The sequence below is a fragment of the Aptenodytes patagonicus genome, chromosome 17 (genome assembly GCF_965638725.1).
Source record: "Aptenodytes patagonicus chromosome 17, bAptPat1.pri.cur, whole genome shotgun sequence".
NCBI lineage: Eukaryota > Metazoa > Chordata > Aves > Sphenisciformes > Spheniscidae > Aptenodytes > Aptenodytes patagonicus.
Window position 1 is genome coordinate 9,278,450 of NC_134965.1, and position 17,240 is coordinate 9,295,689.

At 57.5% G+C, this 17,240-nt stretch overlaps 2 protein-coding genes across 4 annotated transcripts; both read right to left on the reverse strand.

Annotated features, from left to right (window-relative positions):
• Window positions 1-224: 224 nt before the first annotated feature.
• On the reverse strand, window positions 225-7,242 carry LOC143168347 (multidrug and toxin extrusion protein 1-like). Its single transcript, XM_076354701.1, has 18 exons — window positions 7,090-7,242; window positions 6,582-6,812; window positions 6,157-6,258; window positions 5,904-5,972; window positions 5,501-5,649; window positions 5,346-5,388; window positions 5,172-5,216; window positions 4,669-4,766; window positions 4,375-4,472; window positions 3,741-3,854; window positions 3,559-3,626; window positions 3,190-3,298; window positions 2,933-3,008; window positions 2,785-2,854; window positions 2,313-2,445; window positions 1,850-1,944; window positions 1,203-1,350; window positions 225-794 (listed from the first exon to the last, which is right to left on the reverse strand). Exons 1-18 carry the CDS (start codon window positions 7,240-7,242, stop codon window positions 574-576), a joined length of 2,022 nt encoding a protein of 673 aa, XP_076210816.1. The 3' UTR covers window positions 225-573.
• A 915-nt stretch (window positions 7,243-8,157) lies between these two features.
• LOC143168325 (multidrug and toxin extrusion protein 2-like) lies at window positions 8,158-15,107 on the reverse strand. 3 transcript variants are annotated; one of them, XM_076354650.1, is made up of 16 exons: window positions 15,053-15,107; window positions 14,538-14,686; window positions 14,350-14,392; window positions 13,572-13,616; window positions 13,074-13,171; window positions 12,730-12,827; window positions 12,288-12,401; window positions 11,981-12,048; window positions 11,603-11,711; window positions 11,441-11,516; window positions 11,036-11,105; window positions 10,248-10,380; window positions 9,737-9,831; window positions 9,411-9,492; window positions 8,818-9,005; window positions 8,607-8,624 (listed from the first exon to the last, which is right to left on the reverse strand). In XM_076354650.1, exons 1-16 carry the CDS (start codon window positions 15,059-15,061, stop codon window positions 8,616-8,618), a joined length of 1,386 nt encoding a protein of 461 aa, XP_076210765.1. In that variant the 5' UTR covers window positions 15,062-15,107; the 3' UTR covers window positions 8,607-8,615. The 3 variants fall into 3 exon arrangements, with proteins under 3 accessions (XP_076210763.1, XP_076210762.1, XP_076210765.1); XM_076354648.1 differs by having other exon boundaries at window positions 8,158-9,005; window positions 13,074-13,153; XM_076354647.1 differs by having other exon boundaries at window positions 8,158-9,005.
• Between the last annotated feature and the right edge of the window lie 2,133 nt (window positions 15,108-17,240).

Consider the following 17,240-nt stretch of genomic DNA (forward strand, 5'->3'; position numbering starts at 1 on the left):
TATTGATTTACTGGTAGTATTTTACTTCCAGACTTGTAACTGAAAGCTGACCTTGAGCCTTGCTGAATAAAACCTTTGTTTTACTGTGAAGGCCACCTGGGGCAGGGCAGGACCCATGTGTCCCGGCCTCCCGCACGGGCTGCAGCCCCCAGCGTCAGATGTTTCCCTGCTCCAGCCTGAGCCCTGCCCTCAGCCTCCACCCAAAGGAGCCAGCTCGAGTCCAGCTGGGTTTATTCTTTATTTGGCATTTGTCACGGAGCAGTGGTGTGAGCCGGGCTGTGCTCGGCTCCGGTTGGCGGGTGATAGCCGGCAGCACGGGCTGGGGGGGGGTTACCCGCACGTTCGGTTGTGCGTCGGGCAGCCCAGAGCAGCATTTTGGGTGTTGGAGCAGCTGCGGGGCCCATTCCCGAGCGATGTCTGAGCAGATGCTGCCAAATGCTGATGGGGGCCCTTTGGCTCCCATGGGACAGGCGTGTGCTGGATTCTTTCGCTGGCCAGTCTGTGCTTTGTACGTCCATCCGTCAAGAGGGGCTTTCACCCCCAAAGCAAAGTCCCCAGAGTCCCTGCTGTTAGTCAGTGTTTGCTGGTCGTCAGCTTTATGACAATGCCGAGCGCAAGTACTGCGACGGCTGCAGCCACTGCCAGCGCGCGCCGGATGATCAGCTCCTTGGTGGCCACGGCGGTGGCCGGAGGGGACGTGGCAGGCGTGGCTTCCTGGGGCTCCAGCTGGTACGTCGGTCCCTCTATCCTGGTGATGCCTGTGAGCATGACGCCGTTCTGCGCATCCACTCCCGCTGCAAGAGAACGGGGCAGCGTCGCTGAGGGCTTTTGGGGGGATTGAGGTGTTTCTTGGGAGGGTTTTGTCTGAGGTCTGAAAGCACGTTACAAGCAGCCCAGAGCATGGAGATGCCCAGCCCTCAATGGAGCTTCGGTGGGACCTGGTGACTGCAAGGTGAGAACTGCCCAGGGTGCCCCATCCCTCCAGGTCATCCCCCTGCCAGCCTCCGTCACCCTCCCGAGCCCACCCTTGTAATTACTGTTTTCCCAGTAACTGAGGGCATCACCAGCACTGCGCTGCACCCCCATTTCCTGGGCTTGTTCCTGGCTTATGTGACTCCTTGGGGACCCTTTCCGCACCCAAACCCACCACTGCGCGCAGTGCCCGGCTCCCGCATCCCGTTGTGCGCAGCTCCTGGCCATACCTACGCACCCCCTCACTGCCATGGCGGGGGGGTAATCGTGGGGCGGTGGGGCTGGCCCCACACCAGAGTGAAGCGCCTTGCAGGAGGGTTCGGGGCCCGGGTTCGGCTGCTCCGGCAGAGGCTGGGTCACTCCTGCGCGGTGCTGAGCCTGGGGGAGGGAACGTGCTGGGTTTAGCTGGCAGTGCATGGTGTGGGAAATCCCCACCGAGCAGAGCCAACATGTTGCCTCTCATGGGGTTTGTCTGGCTGGAAATGGCACTGGAAATGGAAAGATGCCCAAAATGAGAGATGCTGGCTGGTGGAAACCCTGGAGCTGTTGGGGCACAAGGTGATGCTCAGGGCTGCAGGGTTGAGGTAGCCTCGGTCACCCCGTCTGCTTTGTGCTTCATGTCCCCAACCAAGGGTGGCACCAGGCGCAGAGGAAAACCTTGAGGCCATTGAGTGCACGTGTGGGAGGGAACCGAGTACAGGGACATGGCTGCGGTCACGGGAGCACTGGGTTTTGCTGGGGGCACCGGAGAACAGCCCTGGGCAGCACTGGCCCGTGGGATCAAGCCCGTGATGCTGAGTCATCCCGCTGCGATCCCAGCCAAGGCACTGAGGACCTTCCCACTGGCAGGGCGCGATGCTGTGGGCGCGCGGGTTACCTCCTCGGCCGCCTTCCTCCAGTCCATACGGGAGATGTAGGCGATGAAGCAGGTGCAGAGGATGAAGACGGAGACGAGCATGCTGAGCCAGAGGCCTGCAGAGGGCATGCCGGTGTGAGCTGGGTGCCATGGCCGGAGCAAACCCAACTGAGATGGCATCTCGGGACAGTGAGTCAAGAAAGGGGATGTCACTGAGGTCAGCAGGGACACGGGGATGGGGCACCCACACGTGGGTGCCTGCTGCGGGGCTGCCCAGCAGACCTGGCAGTGGTTGCTTTTTCCCAGTATAATTAAAAGCTCTCAGTAGTTGCAGGGGCCACCCCAGTGTGTCCAGTCCCCAGCCAGGTAGAAGGGCAGAGCCAGGTGAGAGAGTCATGGCGAGCCATCGGTGGAGCTGGGGGGAGCCGCATCTACCCGCGGGGGATTTGGGGGCACGCAGAGCTGCATGCCCAGGGGTGGGTACCTATGACGCCGATCCTGGCCACGAAGAGCAGCACGGCTCCCAGGGGCAGACCCACACCATAGTAGCTCACGGCGTTGAGGATGGCACCGAATTTCTGCTTGCCTATGCCTCTGAGCACCCCGCTGCAGGTGCCCTGCCGGGGAGAGGGAGAGGGGCTGGGGCCAGGGCCGGGAGCGCCGCCTCGGCCAGATTCGGGGCTCTGCCACTGCCTGGGGGCTGGTGAACCAGCCTGGTGATGAAACAGCTCCCCGCCTCTGCCCGGTTATTCCTGTGTCCTTGCCCGGTCCTGTGGGTCAGCATTTCTTTGTGCACTTAGTGTTTTCTAAGGGGTGACCCCAGGAGCTCTGCAGGGTCCCAGTGCATGTGCCGGTGCCCACCCGCAGCCTGAGGGACCCCCAACTGACCGACCTGCGATTCTGCTGCTCAGCACCGAGGTCCCCTACCAAAAGTAGCAGCATCCCCAGGGACTTACACACATGGCTTCAAACAAGTGGAAGACAATGTAGACAGGTATGACCCAGGCCACCAAGTCAACGATCTCCCTGCGGACAGAGAAGAGCCAATGATCGCTTCTGGGAACCAACCTCTGCACACTGGGGCCGGGAGCCGGCGGCACTCACTTGTCGCTGGTGAAGATGTATCCCAGCATGTCCTTCGTGGCAGCTAAAATGACCCCCACAGCTATGCAAAAAACCCCTGAAAAACAGAGCAAAGTGCTGAGCCTGGCCCGGCCGTGACGGGGAGCTCGGGAGCAGCCAAAGGGAGAGAGCAGGGGACACCGGTGTGTGCCGCGGGCAAAGAACTGCAAACGCTCCCTGCTCCTGCTGCGCCTGGAAGGAGCCCCGGCAAAGGCTTCCTGGCGCGCGGGCTGCCTGACCTGTGCAGAGCAGGCTGGTGGAGGAGGATCTCTTGGCCGTCTCGACGTCGCCAGCGCCCAGCGCGTTCCCCACCTGCACGCTGGCGGCCATGCCGAGCCCCAAGGGGATCTGTAACCACAGGGCTGAGGCTCGCATGTGCATCAGGGTAACGGGGCCATCGCAGAGAGCGGAATAACCACCCGGCAGAGAGGGAGACAGAGTTCAGGATTTAATTTAAAACATCTCCGTAGGAGGGATAGGCAGGAGGAGGGAGAGGCTTAAGCGCAGAGGGGGAAGATGGAGATTTGCTGGAGCTGATTTTTGCTGGGTGTCTGTACTGGACTGTCCCTAGGGAGCCCTGGTCGGAAATAATAACCCCCAGCCCTTACCATGAAAGCGACAACGGACACCTCGTAGATGATGGACTGGGCAGAGAGCTCTATGACGCTCAGCAGGCCTGGGGGAGAGGAGCGGGTCAGCTCTGGGTTCAGGCGCCCGGCGGAGAGCCGCTCTCAGCCCCCACGACTGCCGTGGATGCCGCTCTGGGTCACAACTCCCCCTCTCCACTGACCTATCAAGAAGCTCCCGATTTCGTAGGTCCACCACTCGATGCATGTCATGAGCATGCTGGGGACAGCCAGGGAGGTGAAGCTGTCCCACTCCAGCAGGCACTCGCTGGACCAGCCTGCAGAGAGAAGAAATGTCACCTGATGGATGACCAGACTGGCCATGTTACATCCTCGAGAGCACCCGAGGCAGCTGGAGGTGCCATTCCTGTTTGCAGAGCCACCAGGACAATGCTCCTCAGCTCCATAGGACCTCCAGCAGCAGAGCGTGCACATACGAGCTCTGCTGATGCCATCCTATGGGCCGCAGAGCGGTGCAACCCTCAGCTCATTCCTCCCAGAGCAGAGTGTCTAAGGACAACCTCGTGCCTGTGTCTGTGCTCATCCGGCTTCGGGCCTGAACCCTACAAAGCCTCAGCAGAAAGTCTCATTTCTCCAGAATTAATGTTTACTGCCCAGTGCGGTGCTCTGCCAACGCTTGCGCATGATGTGCTGCCACCAAAGCAGCACAGCGTTCCCGGGGCGTACCGGGCTGAGGTTAATATTTCACCATCAGGACTAACAGAATTCACTTGATAGAAGTGGTTGAAGATTCATGAACACTCATGTAAAGCGGGACCCAGAGGGAGATGCCCTTACCTCCCCAGGTCTTCACGTGGAGTTTCTTGCCTATAATATACAGGAACAAGAAAACGGTTTGTGAATACTGAGCAATGGTGTTGGCCCAGGCAGAGCCCCTGGAAAGGAAATGAGAAAGGTTGTCGGCATCCTGCTCACGCCTCCCCGGCTTGGGGTGCCAGAGCGTAACGTCCCGCCATGCCCCTGCAAGCGCCGGATGCTCGGCCGCGCCTGGTGGTGCTGACGTCCTTGAAAAGTCCCTTGCCGTTGCCAGGTGTTGCGTTTTCCCCTCCGTGGGACGTGGGCGCTACTCACGTGATGCCCCAGTGGAGCACGTAGAGGAAGATGCAGTTTGTGATCACGTTGACGACGTTGCCAATGATCCCACTCAGCACCAGCGGCCACATGATCATCTGCAAAGAGGAGGAGATGGGGGCTACGGCACCTTCACAAAAGCTTCGGGAGAGAGGTGTGAAGGTCCCTGCCAGCCCTGTGCTCAGCGGCTTTCCCAGCCAAAAAATAAGCTTCTGATGATGTCGCCTGCTTGGAAAATGAGTGTGTTGGAGGTAAATCCCTGACGAGGGGAAGTGTGAAGGGAGGTCCATCAGGCAGATGGATATAACTGGCTGTGGGATGGGGTGATCTCCAGGGTCAGAGCTGCTCCGGGGCACCTGGGCAGTGGTTGGGGATAAAAGCTGTCTTGCCACCGGGAACAGTGAGCACAAAAACCCCAGGTGCGTGGTCGAGGGGAGCCCTGGGCCGGGCTGAACCGGGTGAGGCTGACCCCACCCGGTGGGTGCGAGGGCAGCAGGACCCACCTGGTTCTGCAGGTATCTTGTCTCCAGGTTATACAGAAAAACCGCCTGAAAAGGAAATTGGTGGATGAGATGAGGCCAGGACTGAGCAGGGGCTGTGCTGCTGTGGTAGAAAATAGGAGCAGGATGGCCGGTCCCCGTGTGTGGCCAGCATCCAGGGTGCCCACAGGGACTCACCGGGAGAGCAGGGACAAACGCCATCACGTAGCGCTGGGTTAACCTGGGGGGGCACGAGAGGTACGGTCAGCGAGGGGCCATGGCCACCGTCCCCCCAGCCCTGCCATGCCAGGGAGGGACGAGGCAGTGGTGTCTGGGCCACAGGACCACCCGACCTGGAGACCTCGGGGTCCTGGCGGATAAGGAGCAGGAACTGCTCGATGTTGATGAGGATGGCACAGCAGGGAAAGCAGCAGAGCAGGAGGATGAGGGTGGCACGCTGCAGGATCACCCCCACGCGCAGCAGGTTCTTGCTGCCATAGGTCTGCAAGGCGAGAGGACAGTGAGCTCTGCTGCGCTGGCAGCACGCTGGTGCTGGGGGGGACAGGGACCCCACAGAGCATGGAGCAGCCCTGACCACCCGGGAAGGATTTGGTATTTTAAGGGGAGCACAGAGCTCCCTGTTATGGGGGACAAGCTTCACAGGTGCAGCCGGGGTGCAGTGCAGCACCTGGGCAGCATCAGCCGATGCCGGAAAACCCCGTGTCTCCAGGACAAGCACCAGCATCTCGTACCCACCTGCGATATCAAGGTGTCACATGCCGAAGACAAACCATAACCTACAGAGATGGCAGTAACATTTATAACCTGGAAACAGGAGATTAAAAAAAAAAAGAGCATATGAGCATTTTAGATAGGAAGGGGGGCTAAAAGGAAAAGCGGGAGTCTGAAATCTCCTCTGTCCTTGTCCGCCTCCGTTCCCACATCCCATCCCAGCGTCAGCTGGTGGGAGCTGGTGCCTGGCGGCGGGGCAGCCCCCGGGAATGCTTACAGCGATGGCCAGCGTGACAGAGGCCAGCTCGACCTTGCCCAGGTGGCCGCAGAATATGGAGCTGACGAGATGTATCAGGAAGATCAGCAGCTGGATCAGGATCTAAGTGTGGGGAAGAGGAGAGGCGAAGGTCAGAGACGGAGGTGATCAGAGGCGGCCGTTCTGGGGGGAGATGTCCAGCTGAGTGCATATAACCAGTCAAGCAACCCCATCCCCCTGAAATGTGAGGTGAAGCTGATCTGAGGTTTCAAGCCCCTTGACAGGTGTTTAGCAGCACTCCAGGTCCGTCTTCTCCGGGAGCTCTTGGAGGTTTCATGTCAGCTGGGCTCCGCTGGCTGAGGGACCCACTCCCCAGGGTGTCTGCGGCATTGGGCTGCGGTTGCAGCCACCCCTGCGTGCCAGCGCTCTCCTCCCGGGGTCCTTACCAGCGGCCCCGCCAGCACCAGCAGCTTCTTTGCATCCTCCCAAAAGTTGCCCGGGACCAGGCGCTGAAGCCAGCGGCGTTTCTTCCCACAGCTGCCGGGTGCGAGATCGTGCCGGCCGGTGGCCATCGCCTCGCTGAAGCCGTTCTCCTCGGGGAGGTTCGCCTGCTTCATGCTGCTGCTCTGCCAGGGGAGTGCAACAACCCTCTTCCTCCGCGCTCTGTTAAAATCACCCTGCCAGGGTGAGCAATGTGTAACCACAGTGGGGTGAACTTCAGCCGGGGCCGGCCAAGCCAACCGCATGCTCCCTGCTGTCGGCAGCTGCGCCGGCGATAGGAAGTGCAGGCAGTGGGTCAGGGCAGGGCACGGAGCTGGAGAGCCCAGTGAGGGTCCTGTGCACCACTGTAAGCAGCGCGGAAGGGCCCGGTCGTGCGGTGCAAAGTGCTTGCTGCCTGCCCCAAGCCAGTGTAGGGACTGAGTCTTCCCAAATCGCTCCCGAAAGCCCTCCTACCTCTCTCCTGCTTTGCCGCAGCTCTGCCGGCTGGTGGGCTGGAGGGTCATCCTCCTCTTCCAGCAGCGATGGAGGATTCATGGGTCCGTGTGCGGTCTCTGGTGAGCTGCCGCCGGCAGTGGCGGGGCTGCTGCCCGTCTCGGCCCCTCTCATCGCAGCGCGGCGGCGGCCAAGACAAGCCGGCCCCATTGGCTCCAGCTGTCAGCCTCGCACAGGACGGCAGCGTCGGGTTTCACCGGCACCGCTCCGCCAGGCCAAATATAGCGTCCTGCCTTGGCCCACCACAGGGCAGGGGAGGCGGAGGGGAGCTGCTGCCGTGGTGCAGACCCTCTCCTGCACAGAGCAGGAGGTGGGCTCCCATAGCCCCCAGGGCAGAGCAAGGCAGGCTTCCTCATCTCCCCAGGCTCCCATCCCAAAACTAGCTGGATTCTGAGCAGGGCACAGTCTTCCACATCCTCCCCACATCTGGGCAGGGGTTGATGGCTGTTTCAAGCTCCTTTATGTCATGTCTTTTCATTCCCAGCCACAGGCAACCAGCGCAAGTGCCAGGAGGGTTGCAAGGTGGCAGGGAGGTGCCATGCACTGGCTGGCTGTTATTCACCTCCAACAGCTGTGCACGCGCCACACGGCAGAGGCAGTGGCCTCGCTGCTGTCATACAGCTGCAGGTAAGAGCATGGGACAGGTCCTGAGGGGCTTGGTGCTGAGGGCAGGGGTGGGCAGGCAGTGCTGGTGCATTTGCATTAAGACATACGGCGGTTCCTTGACGGCTCTGGAGGGTTGTGCACCACACCACCCTCTCCCGTGCAGCTCAGCAACAGTGTGAGAGCAATCGAGGCGCACAAACCCTGCTGGTACCTGAGGGGCACAGCGTGCTCTGTGAGCCCTGCTGAAACAAGACCCTGGCTACCGCTGCACCCAGAGCCAGCCCCAAACTGCAGGGCCAGGAGGCTGAGGCTATGCCCTGTAGAAGCCTGCCGTGCTGCACAAACCAGGCACACGTCTCCCCTCTAACAGTTAGTCATGCCAATGACCAGGGTCATGGTCACACCACATTAGAAGGCCAACGTTTACTCAGAAAACTTTATTGTATCAAAATCCCACCTTACAAAAGTGCAAAGAAGAGTTGCTTTAGGCCCTGTGCCTGCCATGCAGCAGGGAGAGCAGGGCCAGCAGCCAGCGCCCAACGCCCCGGCAGCAGTCAGAGGGGTCAGCCATCTTCCAACAAAATCAGCCTTGCTCTGTGCTGCCACAGCGGTAGCGAGTGGGCTCTGCCACGCCAAGATGCTGGCACAGACGGGTGCATGAGGAAACATGCTGTGGGCAGCACGAGCCTCTGCCATTAGCAAATGACATGGACAAATGGCCCCAGGGAGTAGGAAGCAGGGCAGCAGCACAAGGTCCCTGTCTCCTTCTCAGACCAGCTCCAGGATACATCCCCGCCTACCACAAGTGACATCCTGGTGCAGTGCAGGAGAGGGGCCAGCTCTCAAGCACTTTCTTCCCAGATGCCACATCCTCACCCCCTTTAAGAACTCTGCATGTGGGATAAAACATTGTGAGTTAACCAGAAACTGAGTCAAGTGACTCTTTACAAGGAACCGAGGGGGAATTCCTTCCCCTGCACCATCCTCCTGGGACATTATCACCTGCCCTCCCGCTCTACGCACAGCTCCCCAGTGTCACTGGTTCTAGCTATTGCCAGTCAGGAGCCGGACCAGTATGCCCACCAGCAGGACAGCGATGGCAGCGGCAGCAGCCAGCACGCGGCGGATGATCAGGGCCCTCCATACCACAGCGGGAGGAGCAGGGACGACAGCAGGCACCTCCTGTGTGATGAGCTGGTGGTCAGGTTGCCTCTCACCTTCCACGACGCTCTCGGGCAGGACCACAGCGTCCGTGTCAAGGGAGATGTAATCTGTGTAACAGAAAGGTGAGTGCTGCAGGGAAGCTGAGCTGCAAAGTCAGGGGATCCCAGTCTGATGCTGCACAAGCGCTAGTGACAGTCCTGAGGGTCCTTTCCCAAGGCTCAGGGACACTGGGACATGCCGCAGCAAAGTGGCAGATGTTCCCAGGTAAGGCAGACACTGGCTGGCAGTCCAGGCTCTTCCCTGGAGCAGCCAGGGTGGTGACAGGGGTAACAGGGTATCTTGTACCCCATTACTAAGTACAGGAGAAGTGCCACTGGCCTGGGACCAGCACCAGACATTGTGCTCTTTCCAGCCATCTGGGCCTGCAGGACAGACACGGCTGCTGTGACTGTGAAGGAAGGGTTGGGTGGAGAATTTGGGCTCCCTCCCTGTTGTCAGGCCCGATTACATACCCACAGCTGATGCTTTGTTAGCAGCTGTGCCATTGGAGTTCACATCTTCCAGTTGTTTTTTCAGTCCAGCTCGGACTTGAGCCTAGAAACACACGGAAGAGTTGCTCTTCTCCGAGCAAGGATGTCCTGCCCAGCCAAGCAAAGCTGAGCCTCTTCCCTCCACTCTCCCAAAGCAAGCATGCTCAGCACCAAATTGCTCCTCTGCTACAGGAGAGGGACAGATCCCATTTCACTTTTGCCTCCTCACAGAGGGCTGTGGCATTGTACTGGGACAGGAACTCACCTAACACCTTTTAAGAGTTACTAGGGAGAAGCACAAGTCTCACCTCTTCTGCAGCTTTCTTCCAATCCATGCGCATGACAAAAGTGGAGAAGGAAACGGCTTGCAGAGAGATGCAAATGATCATCCCCACCCACAGACCTGCAGCAATGGAAAGTTACTTCAGGGACGGCTTGAGGAAAGCCTGCTTTTGCCAGCCACTGCCACGATGCCCAAGGACTTCGGTGGGGACAGATTATTGCCCCATGTCTAACCCAGTCTCGATGGGAGAGCTGCCCTGAGGGGCTGCGAGAGGAAACAGCTCCTGGGGGGGTGCTATGCTGGGAGCAAGCCTGGATTTATTGGGACATCTCAGCCCCCATTTGATGGAGGCTACTCAGAACCTGCCTCAGATAAACACTTCTGTGTGCAATCCAGCCCCACCAAGCCGAAGGAGGATCTGAGCACAAGTTCCAGGGCTGAGCCTTTGCTCAAGGCACAGGGTTTGGCCCAGCAGAAGCAGTGCTGGCAGCTCGTACAGAGCCAGACTCCCGATGCCAAATGGAGGACACACGTACCTAACACCCCCATCTTAGCCGCAAACATCAGTGAGATGCCGATGGGCAGGCCGATGGCATAATAGCCGATGGCGTTGGCGATAGCACCCATCTTCTGCTTCCCTGTGCCCCGCAGCACGCCGCCGCAGGTCGCCTAAGGAAAGCAGGCAGAGGGATCAATGCATGGGACAGCGCGTGCTATGGAAGGTACCACCACAGCTCTGAGGTATGGCACAGCCCCGTGAATAGGGGAACCCACAGCACTGTCCCGCAGAGCCAGGAGGGACCAAAGCCACATCGCAGAGCACATGGTGCAGGGCTCCTCTCGTTCCAGCCGCCGACCCAGATGCAGAATATGGAGCTGTCTGCGGACGCTGAGAGGTGTGCCAGCAGACCCCATAGCGCTTTCCACACTGCCTGGGACCCTCTCCCAGGGACATGACAGGAGGAAACAGGCTGAAATTACTATCTAACAAGTTGTATAAGCACTGCTGCTATGCTGCAAGTACCTGATATCTCTGAACATCCAGCTGCTCACTTGTCCTGCTCTGACAAGCTAGTAAAAAGCTGAAGCCTTGCCGGGGGAAAAGAGGGAGAAAGAACTGGGTGGTTCTGCAGCAATGCCAATGGGCAACGACAAGCACAAGGGACACTGAGGTGCTATAGGTAATGCAAGCAGCTGCTTTGACAGTATCAGTTTGCTTCTCTGTATCGTTTTAACAGATCAAAAAAGAGCTAGAGGTAGCTTCGCACTCTCCATTGCACCCCAACCTGCAGAGAGGAATCGCTCCACATACTGGAATACTCACTGCTGCTGCATCAAACAAGTGGAATGGAGCAAAGATGATCATCACTTTGGACACCAAGATAACGATCTCCCTGTTGGGAAGATGTACGTACTGGTCAGGGAAAGCAGCATGGCCTGGTCCCAAGGGACTCTGTTCTGACATATCTCCCTTGGCCAGCTACAAATCTTGATCCCAGCCCATGAGACTTGAGGGGATGCATGCAGCTTAGGTACCACCATGGTAGTGTCCCAGTGTCAGCAGCATCCGTGCTGCCCAGTGAAACTGGGCAGTGGGGAGGAACCTTTGGGGAACATGTTTGCCACATGGAGGTTTATGAACTCTGTCAGCAGCTTCTGAGCAGCTCCTGGGATATAAATCACACCCTCCAAGAAGGTAATAATACTCAAAAGAAAGCCGTTGACCCACTTGTCATTGGTGAAGATGTATCCCACCACATCCTTTAGGGTTCCCAGTAATGTTGCAACCACGACAGCAAAAACTTCTGAAAGAAAAAGAAATAATCAAATTGCTTGCCTCAAGGGCAGCATGTCCTGCCCCTTTATTCCTCTCTGCAGGACCTGGGCTGACCTGTGCACAGCAGGGCAGTAATGCAGGAGGTCTTGGCTTGCACCGCATCCCCCGATCCCAAGGCATTGCCCACTCTGACACTCGCAGCCACGCTGAAGCCCAGAGGCACCTGAGTAGCAGGAGACAAGGAGGTGGTGAGTGGCAATAGAGCCTGCAGCAGTTTTCTTCCCCAGCAGGGAATTTGGAGCAAATTGGCATTGCTGCAGTAAAGGGGTTTTCCATCTGCAGCCCACCCCTGGATGTGCAGCCGCACAGCAGGCCGGAGAGTCATCACCTGCCTGGTACTGACTCCTGCTTCCCTCCCCAGCCTTGATCTGCAGGACCATTGTTTGGGGGCTCTTCCCAGGCTGATCTTGGTTTAATACACTCAGCCCTTACCATGTATGCCGCAGAGGAGAGCTCGTAGATGACAGACTGCGCGCCCAGCTCCACCACACTGAGCAGCCCTGGAAGAGATTCATCACTTTCTTCATTAGGTCAGAATTAAACGCCTCCTTTGCTGACAAGGAGGCAGTGACTACAGGGTTCCCATCTAACAGATGCAGCACCCTGTAGAACCAACCCTGCAGGCGAGGAGGCTGCTGGCAGGAGGTGCTCTGGGGACACACTCAAGAGGCAGCCACCAGAGCAGGCATGGCTGGAAGATGACCTGTTGAACCAGAGGAAAAAGGAGATTCGGACTCACCTGCCAAGAAGCTCCCGATCTCAAAGGTCCACCATTCAATACACATCATGAGCATGCCGGGCACCGCCAGCCAGATAAAGGAGCCCCAGTCCAGGAGGCAGTCCCTGGTCCAACCTGCAATGAGGAGGTGAAGCAAAATGAATGCATGTTCTCCCTCTCCTCCCCCGAAGGGGAGCCATATGCTCTTCTGGACACTCTCGGAGGACAATCACTACTGCAGCTCACAGGACATTGGTCTAGTCTTGGTGCTGTACCATGCTGAATTCCTGAGACAGGATGATCAACAAGAATGTACTTGGAGCTACAGTAAAGGCCTTGAGGACATGGCTCCAGCATCTTCCTGCCATGAGGGGACGGTAATCCCTTTCTCAGGTGCTGGTGACAGTGCCAAATCCCCAGGGCCAGACACCGGGGATTTGAAGGATTAAGCTATGAACAGTACCTCCCCAGGTCTCCACATGGATCTTCTTCCACCACACGTAAAGGAAGAGGAGAATGGCCTGGGTGTACTGAGAAACAGTGTTAGCCCAGGCAGAGCCCCTGGGGAGAGAGACAGGCAGATTACAAATGACATCCTCCCCAGTCCCCTCAGCTACAGCAGAAGAGACCTGGTGGCACCCATGCAAGCCTTGCTGCAGATATGGGGCAGATCCCTCCAGCCTTATCTTTGCAGGCTAGCTGGCTGGGTGCAGAGGGTGGCAGAACCGGGCACCCAGCACACCCCCCCAACCCTGAGCAAACCCCTGCACCCAGGGAGAGGCTGTCACCACCTCTGCTCACACTTACACCATGCCTAGCTTCAGCGCATATAGGAAGAAGGCGTTCATGGCCACATTGAGGATGTTGGCTGCAATCCCCGTCAACACCTGAGGCAAAATGATCGCCTGGAAGCCAAGGAGAGACTTTGCAGTTTGCTTCCCCAACACCGCCCAAGCCCCATCCGGCGAACACAGGGGAGACCTTCAGCAATGCCCAAGGAGAAAGGCAGCTCCTCTTTCAGGTAAAGCTGGATTGCGTTAGACATGCAGAAGGTAGCGTGCAGGGCTCAAGAGCTGGTGCAATCAATAAAATGCAGACTTGGGAGGTAGCAATGGGGAAATGGAGCAAACTAAGTGTGGTTCCCATGAGCTGTCCCTGCCCTGCAGGGCCGGCTGAGGGGCTGTGCATCACACATTCCTCAGCCCAGCTCTCCCCAGAACAGGATGAACTTAGATCCCCAACTTTATCCATGTTCCTAGGAATACCTTTAATCTGTGGCCCAGAACCTGGCTAGTTATACAATACCTGACTTAGTAAATATCTTGTCTGCAGCTGGTACAGAAACGCCGCCTGCAAAAGTCAAGATTCATTTCATCAGCACTGCCGCACTATGGTTCAACAGCCAGCTACCATTTAACACTCACAGACAGGTCTTTCCCTCAGCTCCCCGCACCACCTTCTCGGGGTGCCCCAGCCAGGCATGCTGCCCAACACCCTGCTCCTGTGGTCTGGTCGAAGCGTGGCATCTGCCAGCACTGGCTGCACCCAAAGCCAAGAGTAACAAAAGGCACCTCCCATTCCCACTGGGAAGAGAGATCAGTCTCCAAATGGGAAATCTCCTATGCTTCCTCATAGGAGAAGCCTTGGAAGAAAGGATTAACCTACAGACCCTTATTCCCCAGGGGTACTGCTCCCTGTCTTAGAGGAGTCAGGGTAATTAGCCAAGAGCCCGGCAGCTAGGAGTGTGTGCGAACAGCAAGCTGCAGCCTTTATCTCAGAGCTAAGAGTGAGCCCTGGAGCCCCTGGTTCCAATGTCCATCGCCAGTTACATGTTGTGCAGAGACGTGGCCTTCAGTAAAAGCCTTTGCGCAGTAAAAGCCTTTGCGCAGTAAGATCAAAGAGTGCATGTTTGCTGGTCCAGCAGCTGCTGGCCAATACACATCTCTTAAGGCCCAAGACCAAGGGGCATGTTGTAAAACCCTAAACCATGCTGCCCTGTGATCCACACAGCAAAGACCTTCCCTCCTTTCCCTTAATGTTACCGGGGGATACAGAGCTTCTAACAGCTTTAGCAGCAACTTACAGGAAGCGCTGGAATAAAGATCATCACGTAGACCTGAGTTAACCTGGAAAGAGAGTTGTTTCCCCAGTTAATGATACAGCAAAGCAAGAGCCAAGCCAAGCAGCGTTGCACTCAAGCTCCACAGAGCCTTGATTTCAACACTACACAGCCAAATGCCTGATCCAGAAGGGCTCGATCTCACCCCTGACCTGGAGACCTCGGGGTCCTGTCGGATGAGCAGGAGGATCCGCTCGGTGTTGATGAAGAGCGCCCAGCAAGGGAAGCAGCACAGCAGTAGGATGAGGATCCCCCGCTGCAGGATGGTGCCCACCTGCTTCAGGTTCTTGCCGCCATATGTCTGAGTCAGGAGAGAAGACCAAGGCAAGTGTAACAGGGAACCAAACGGTCTGGGCAGATGCTCAGGACTCAGCGCAGCAACAGGCTGATTAAATGCATTTCCCACGCCCTGCAGTGGCTAGTGCCAGGCTGGTTGGGCTTAACTGGCTCTCAGGTGGATTGCACGCCCCTTTGCCGCCCATGGATGACCCAGGGCTCCTTGGGGGAGCTGCAGGGAGGGAGCAGGCTCCAGCCAGTGCATCTGTACCCCCCGGCTGGCTGGAAGCTACCATCCTCCCGCCCTTTGTGCCCAGATCACGCTGCACAGGAGGCGAGACACCACCAATCGAGCCCTGTCAGGCACAAGAAAGGGGGAGCTGCTACTGACCTGGGACATCAGTGTGTCGCATGCTGAGGCTAAACCAGAACCGATGGAGATGCCTGTCACGTTGATAACCTGGAGGAGAGACAAGGGACTTGGGTTGCAAGGGAGGGTAACAGGGGACCTGGCCCAAAGCACTGTGTCCCTCCCAGCTGGGTGGGGAGACAGTTCTGGTACAAGTTTTTGGGAATTTTCCAGCCCTTCTCTGTTTCTCAGAATAACACATTCTTGTTACCTAAATAGCCTCTTCTCTCCTCTGGTGTGGAAAAGGATCCTCTAGCAAGGGGTAAATATCTAAAGGACCACAAACAGCGCTGCTCCTAGCCACATGCACACCCCCAGGTCTGGTGGGTCCAGAGAGCTGGTCACAGGCGCCAGCTCCCTGCCCAGGTGCTGGCCTTGCACTGGCACAGTCACTGACTGCTCAGTTCCCATCTCCTGCCCGTGCTCAGGGCAAAAGAAAGAACGGTTTGGTGGATGCGGTGTTTGCATTGCATCAGGCTGTGCTTACGCACAGGGTCCTCACATACACATTCCTACAGGTTTTGGTTTCTTCTTCTTTTTTTGGTGACACATAATTTGTATGTTTTAAATCAGAGCAGAATCAGAGTAATACATACGGAGACGGCCAGCGTCACAGCATCCAGCTCGGCTTTCCCCAAGTGACCACAGAAGATGGAGCTGACCACGCTGATCAGGAAACCCAGCAGCTGGGCGACAAACTAGGATGGGAGGAGGAGGAGACGGTGAGATGAGGACTGATTAGGACTCGAGGAACACCACCCCTCCCCCTATGCATCAGACTATGAACAGTTGGGTTTGCTGGTGTCACCGCAGCGCCTCGCCTCGAGGCCAGGGCTCTGCTGTCCCTGGAACCCGTCCCTGCTCGCCAGCACTGCTGGGGCAGAGGAGCCAGCTCTAGGACTCGCACAGGCTCTCGGTGGCTTTCTCTTTCAAAGCAGGCCTCTACCTGCCCTGGAGTATTTTGCTGTTATGCAGCCAAGCTGGCAGATGACCTTGTTTACATGGGGCTTAACAGCTTCACTAGAAATCCTCTTTTCCAGGATGAAAGATGCATGGAGAGGGAAAATAAAAAAATCCCAATGCTTTTCCGCACCTCTGCGCATCTGGGGAAAACTCTCCTCCCAAACTGCAATATCCTCGCCTCCTGGAGAGACACCAAGTCCAGCCTGCTTGTTCCTTGCCAGAGGCTACAGCAAGGCTTAAGGATACTGTAGCAGAGACTGCACTCCAGACCTCATTTTCCCTTGGCAAGAGGATGCCCCCTCTACAGGCCTCCGGGGCACAGCTAGAACCAGATGGTAGGAGTTAGAGATGTTTATACCCGCTGAGGGGTGGGCACAGCTGGGGACCATGCCCAGGGTCCACTCACCCTCCTTTCCACCCGGCAGTTGGCAAGCCGAGAGCCCAGCGCGCTGCTGGAGAACCAGCTCCTGTGGGGTCAGAGGAAGAACAGAACAAAACCTTCTCCTCTCCAGACCTCCCACCGCTGCCTGCAGATGCAGTCCTGCTGCCAGGCCCGGGCATGTTCAACCTGCTGTGAGTAATCCCCGCGGGAGGGGCCCATACCTCCACGATTGTCCCAGTGCAGGGTTTGACATGAAATGAGAATTAACTAATGACAGCTGTAGGTTTGGTTTTGAGGTTATCTGTGCACACAGAGAAGCAGGCTGTGCCACAGGTGGAATGGTTGAGGGGACTGAGCTAGGGCTGATGTATTCAGCTACAGAAACCGAAACCCGTCTGCACTTCCTCTGCTGCCTGATCACAGCAGGTCAGCGCTTTGATGTCAGGGAGGACACCTCTGAGAAGTTCATCAGTTGGTACTTATTTACCGGATAGAGTAGAAGATTCAAAGCACAAAGCTTCACAACACAATGGATTTAGACCGGGGCTGTGGTGCCCGCTCCCCTTTGCGGAAGCCTCTGCAAAGTGTGCTCAGCGCTGCGCCACCGGTCCCTGGCTACCAAAGGATGCACCCCCTTCCAGACAAACGGCAGTCCAGGGAGGATTTCAGGACAGTGAGCCATAGTGTGCCTTTGCACCCAGTCTGCAAAGGAGCCCAAGGAGCTGGCATCAAGCGAAGCGACTTACTTGTCACCCAAGGGGTACGTGTCAGTGCCAGGGCTGCAGACTGGTTTCACAGAGCAATTTAACAGCTTATCCCCCCCCT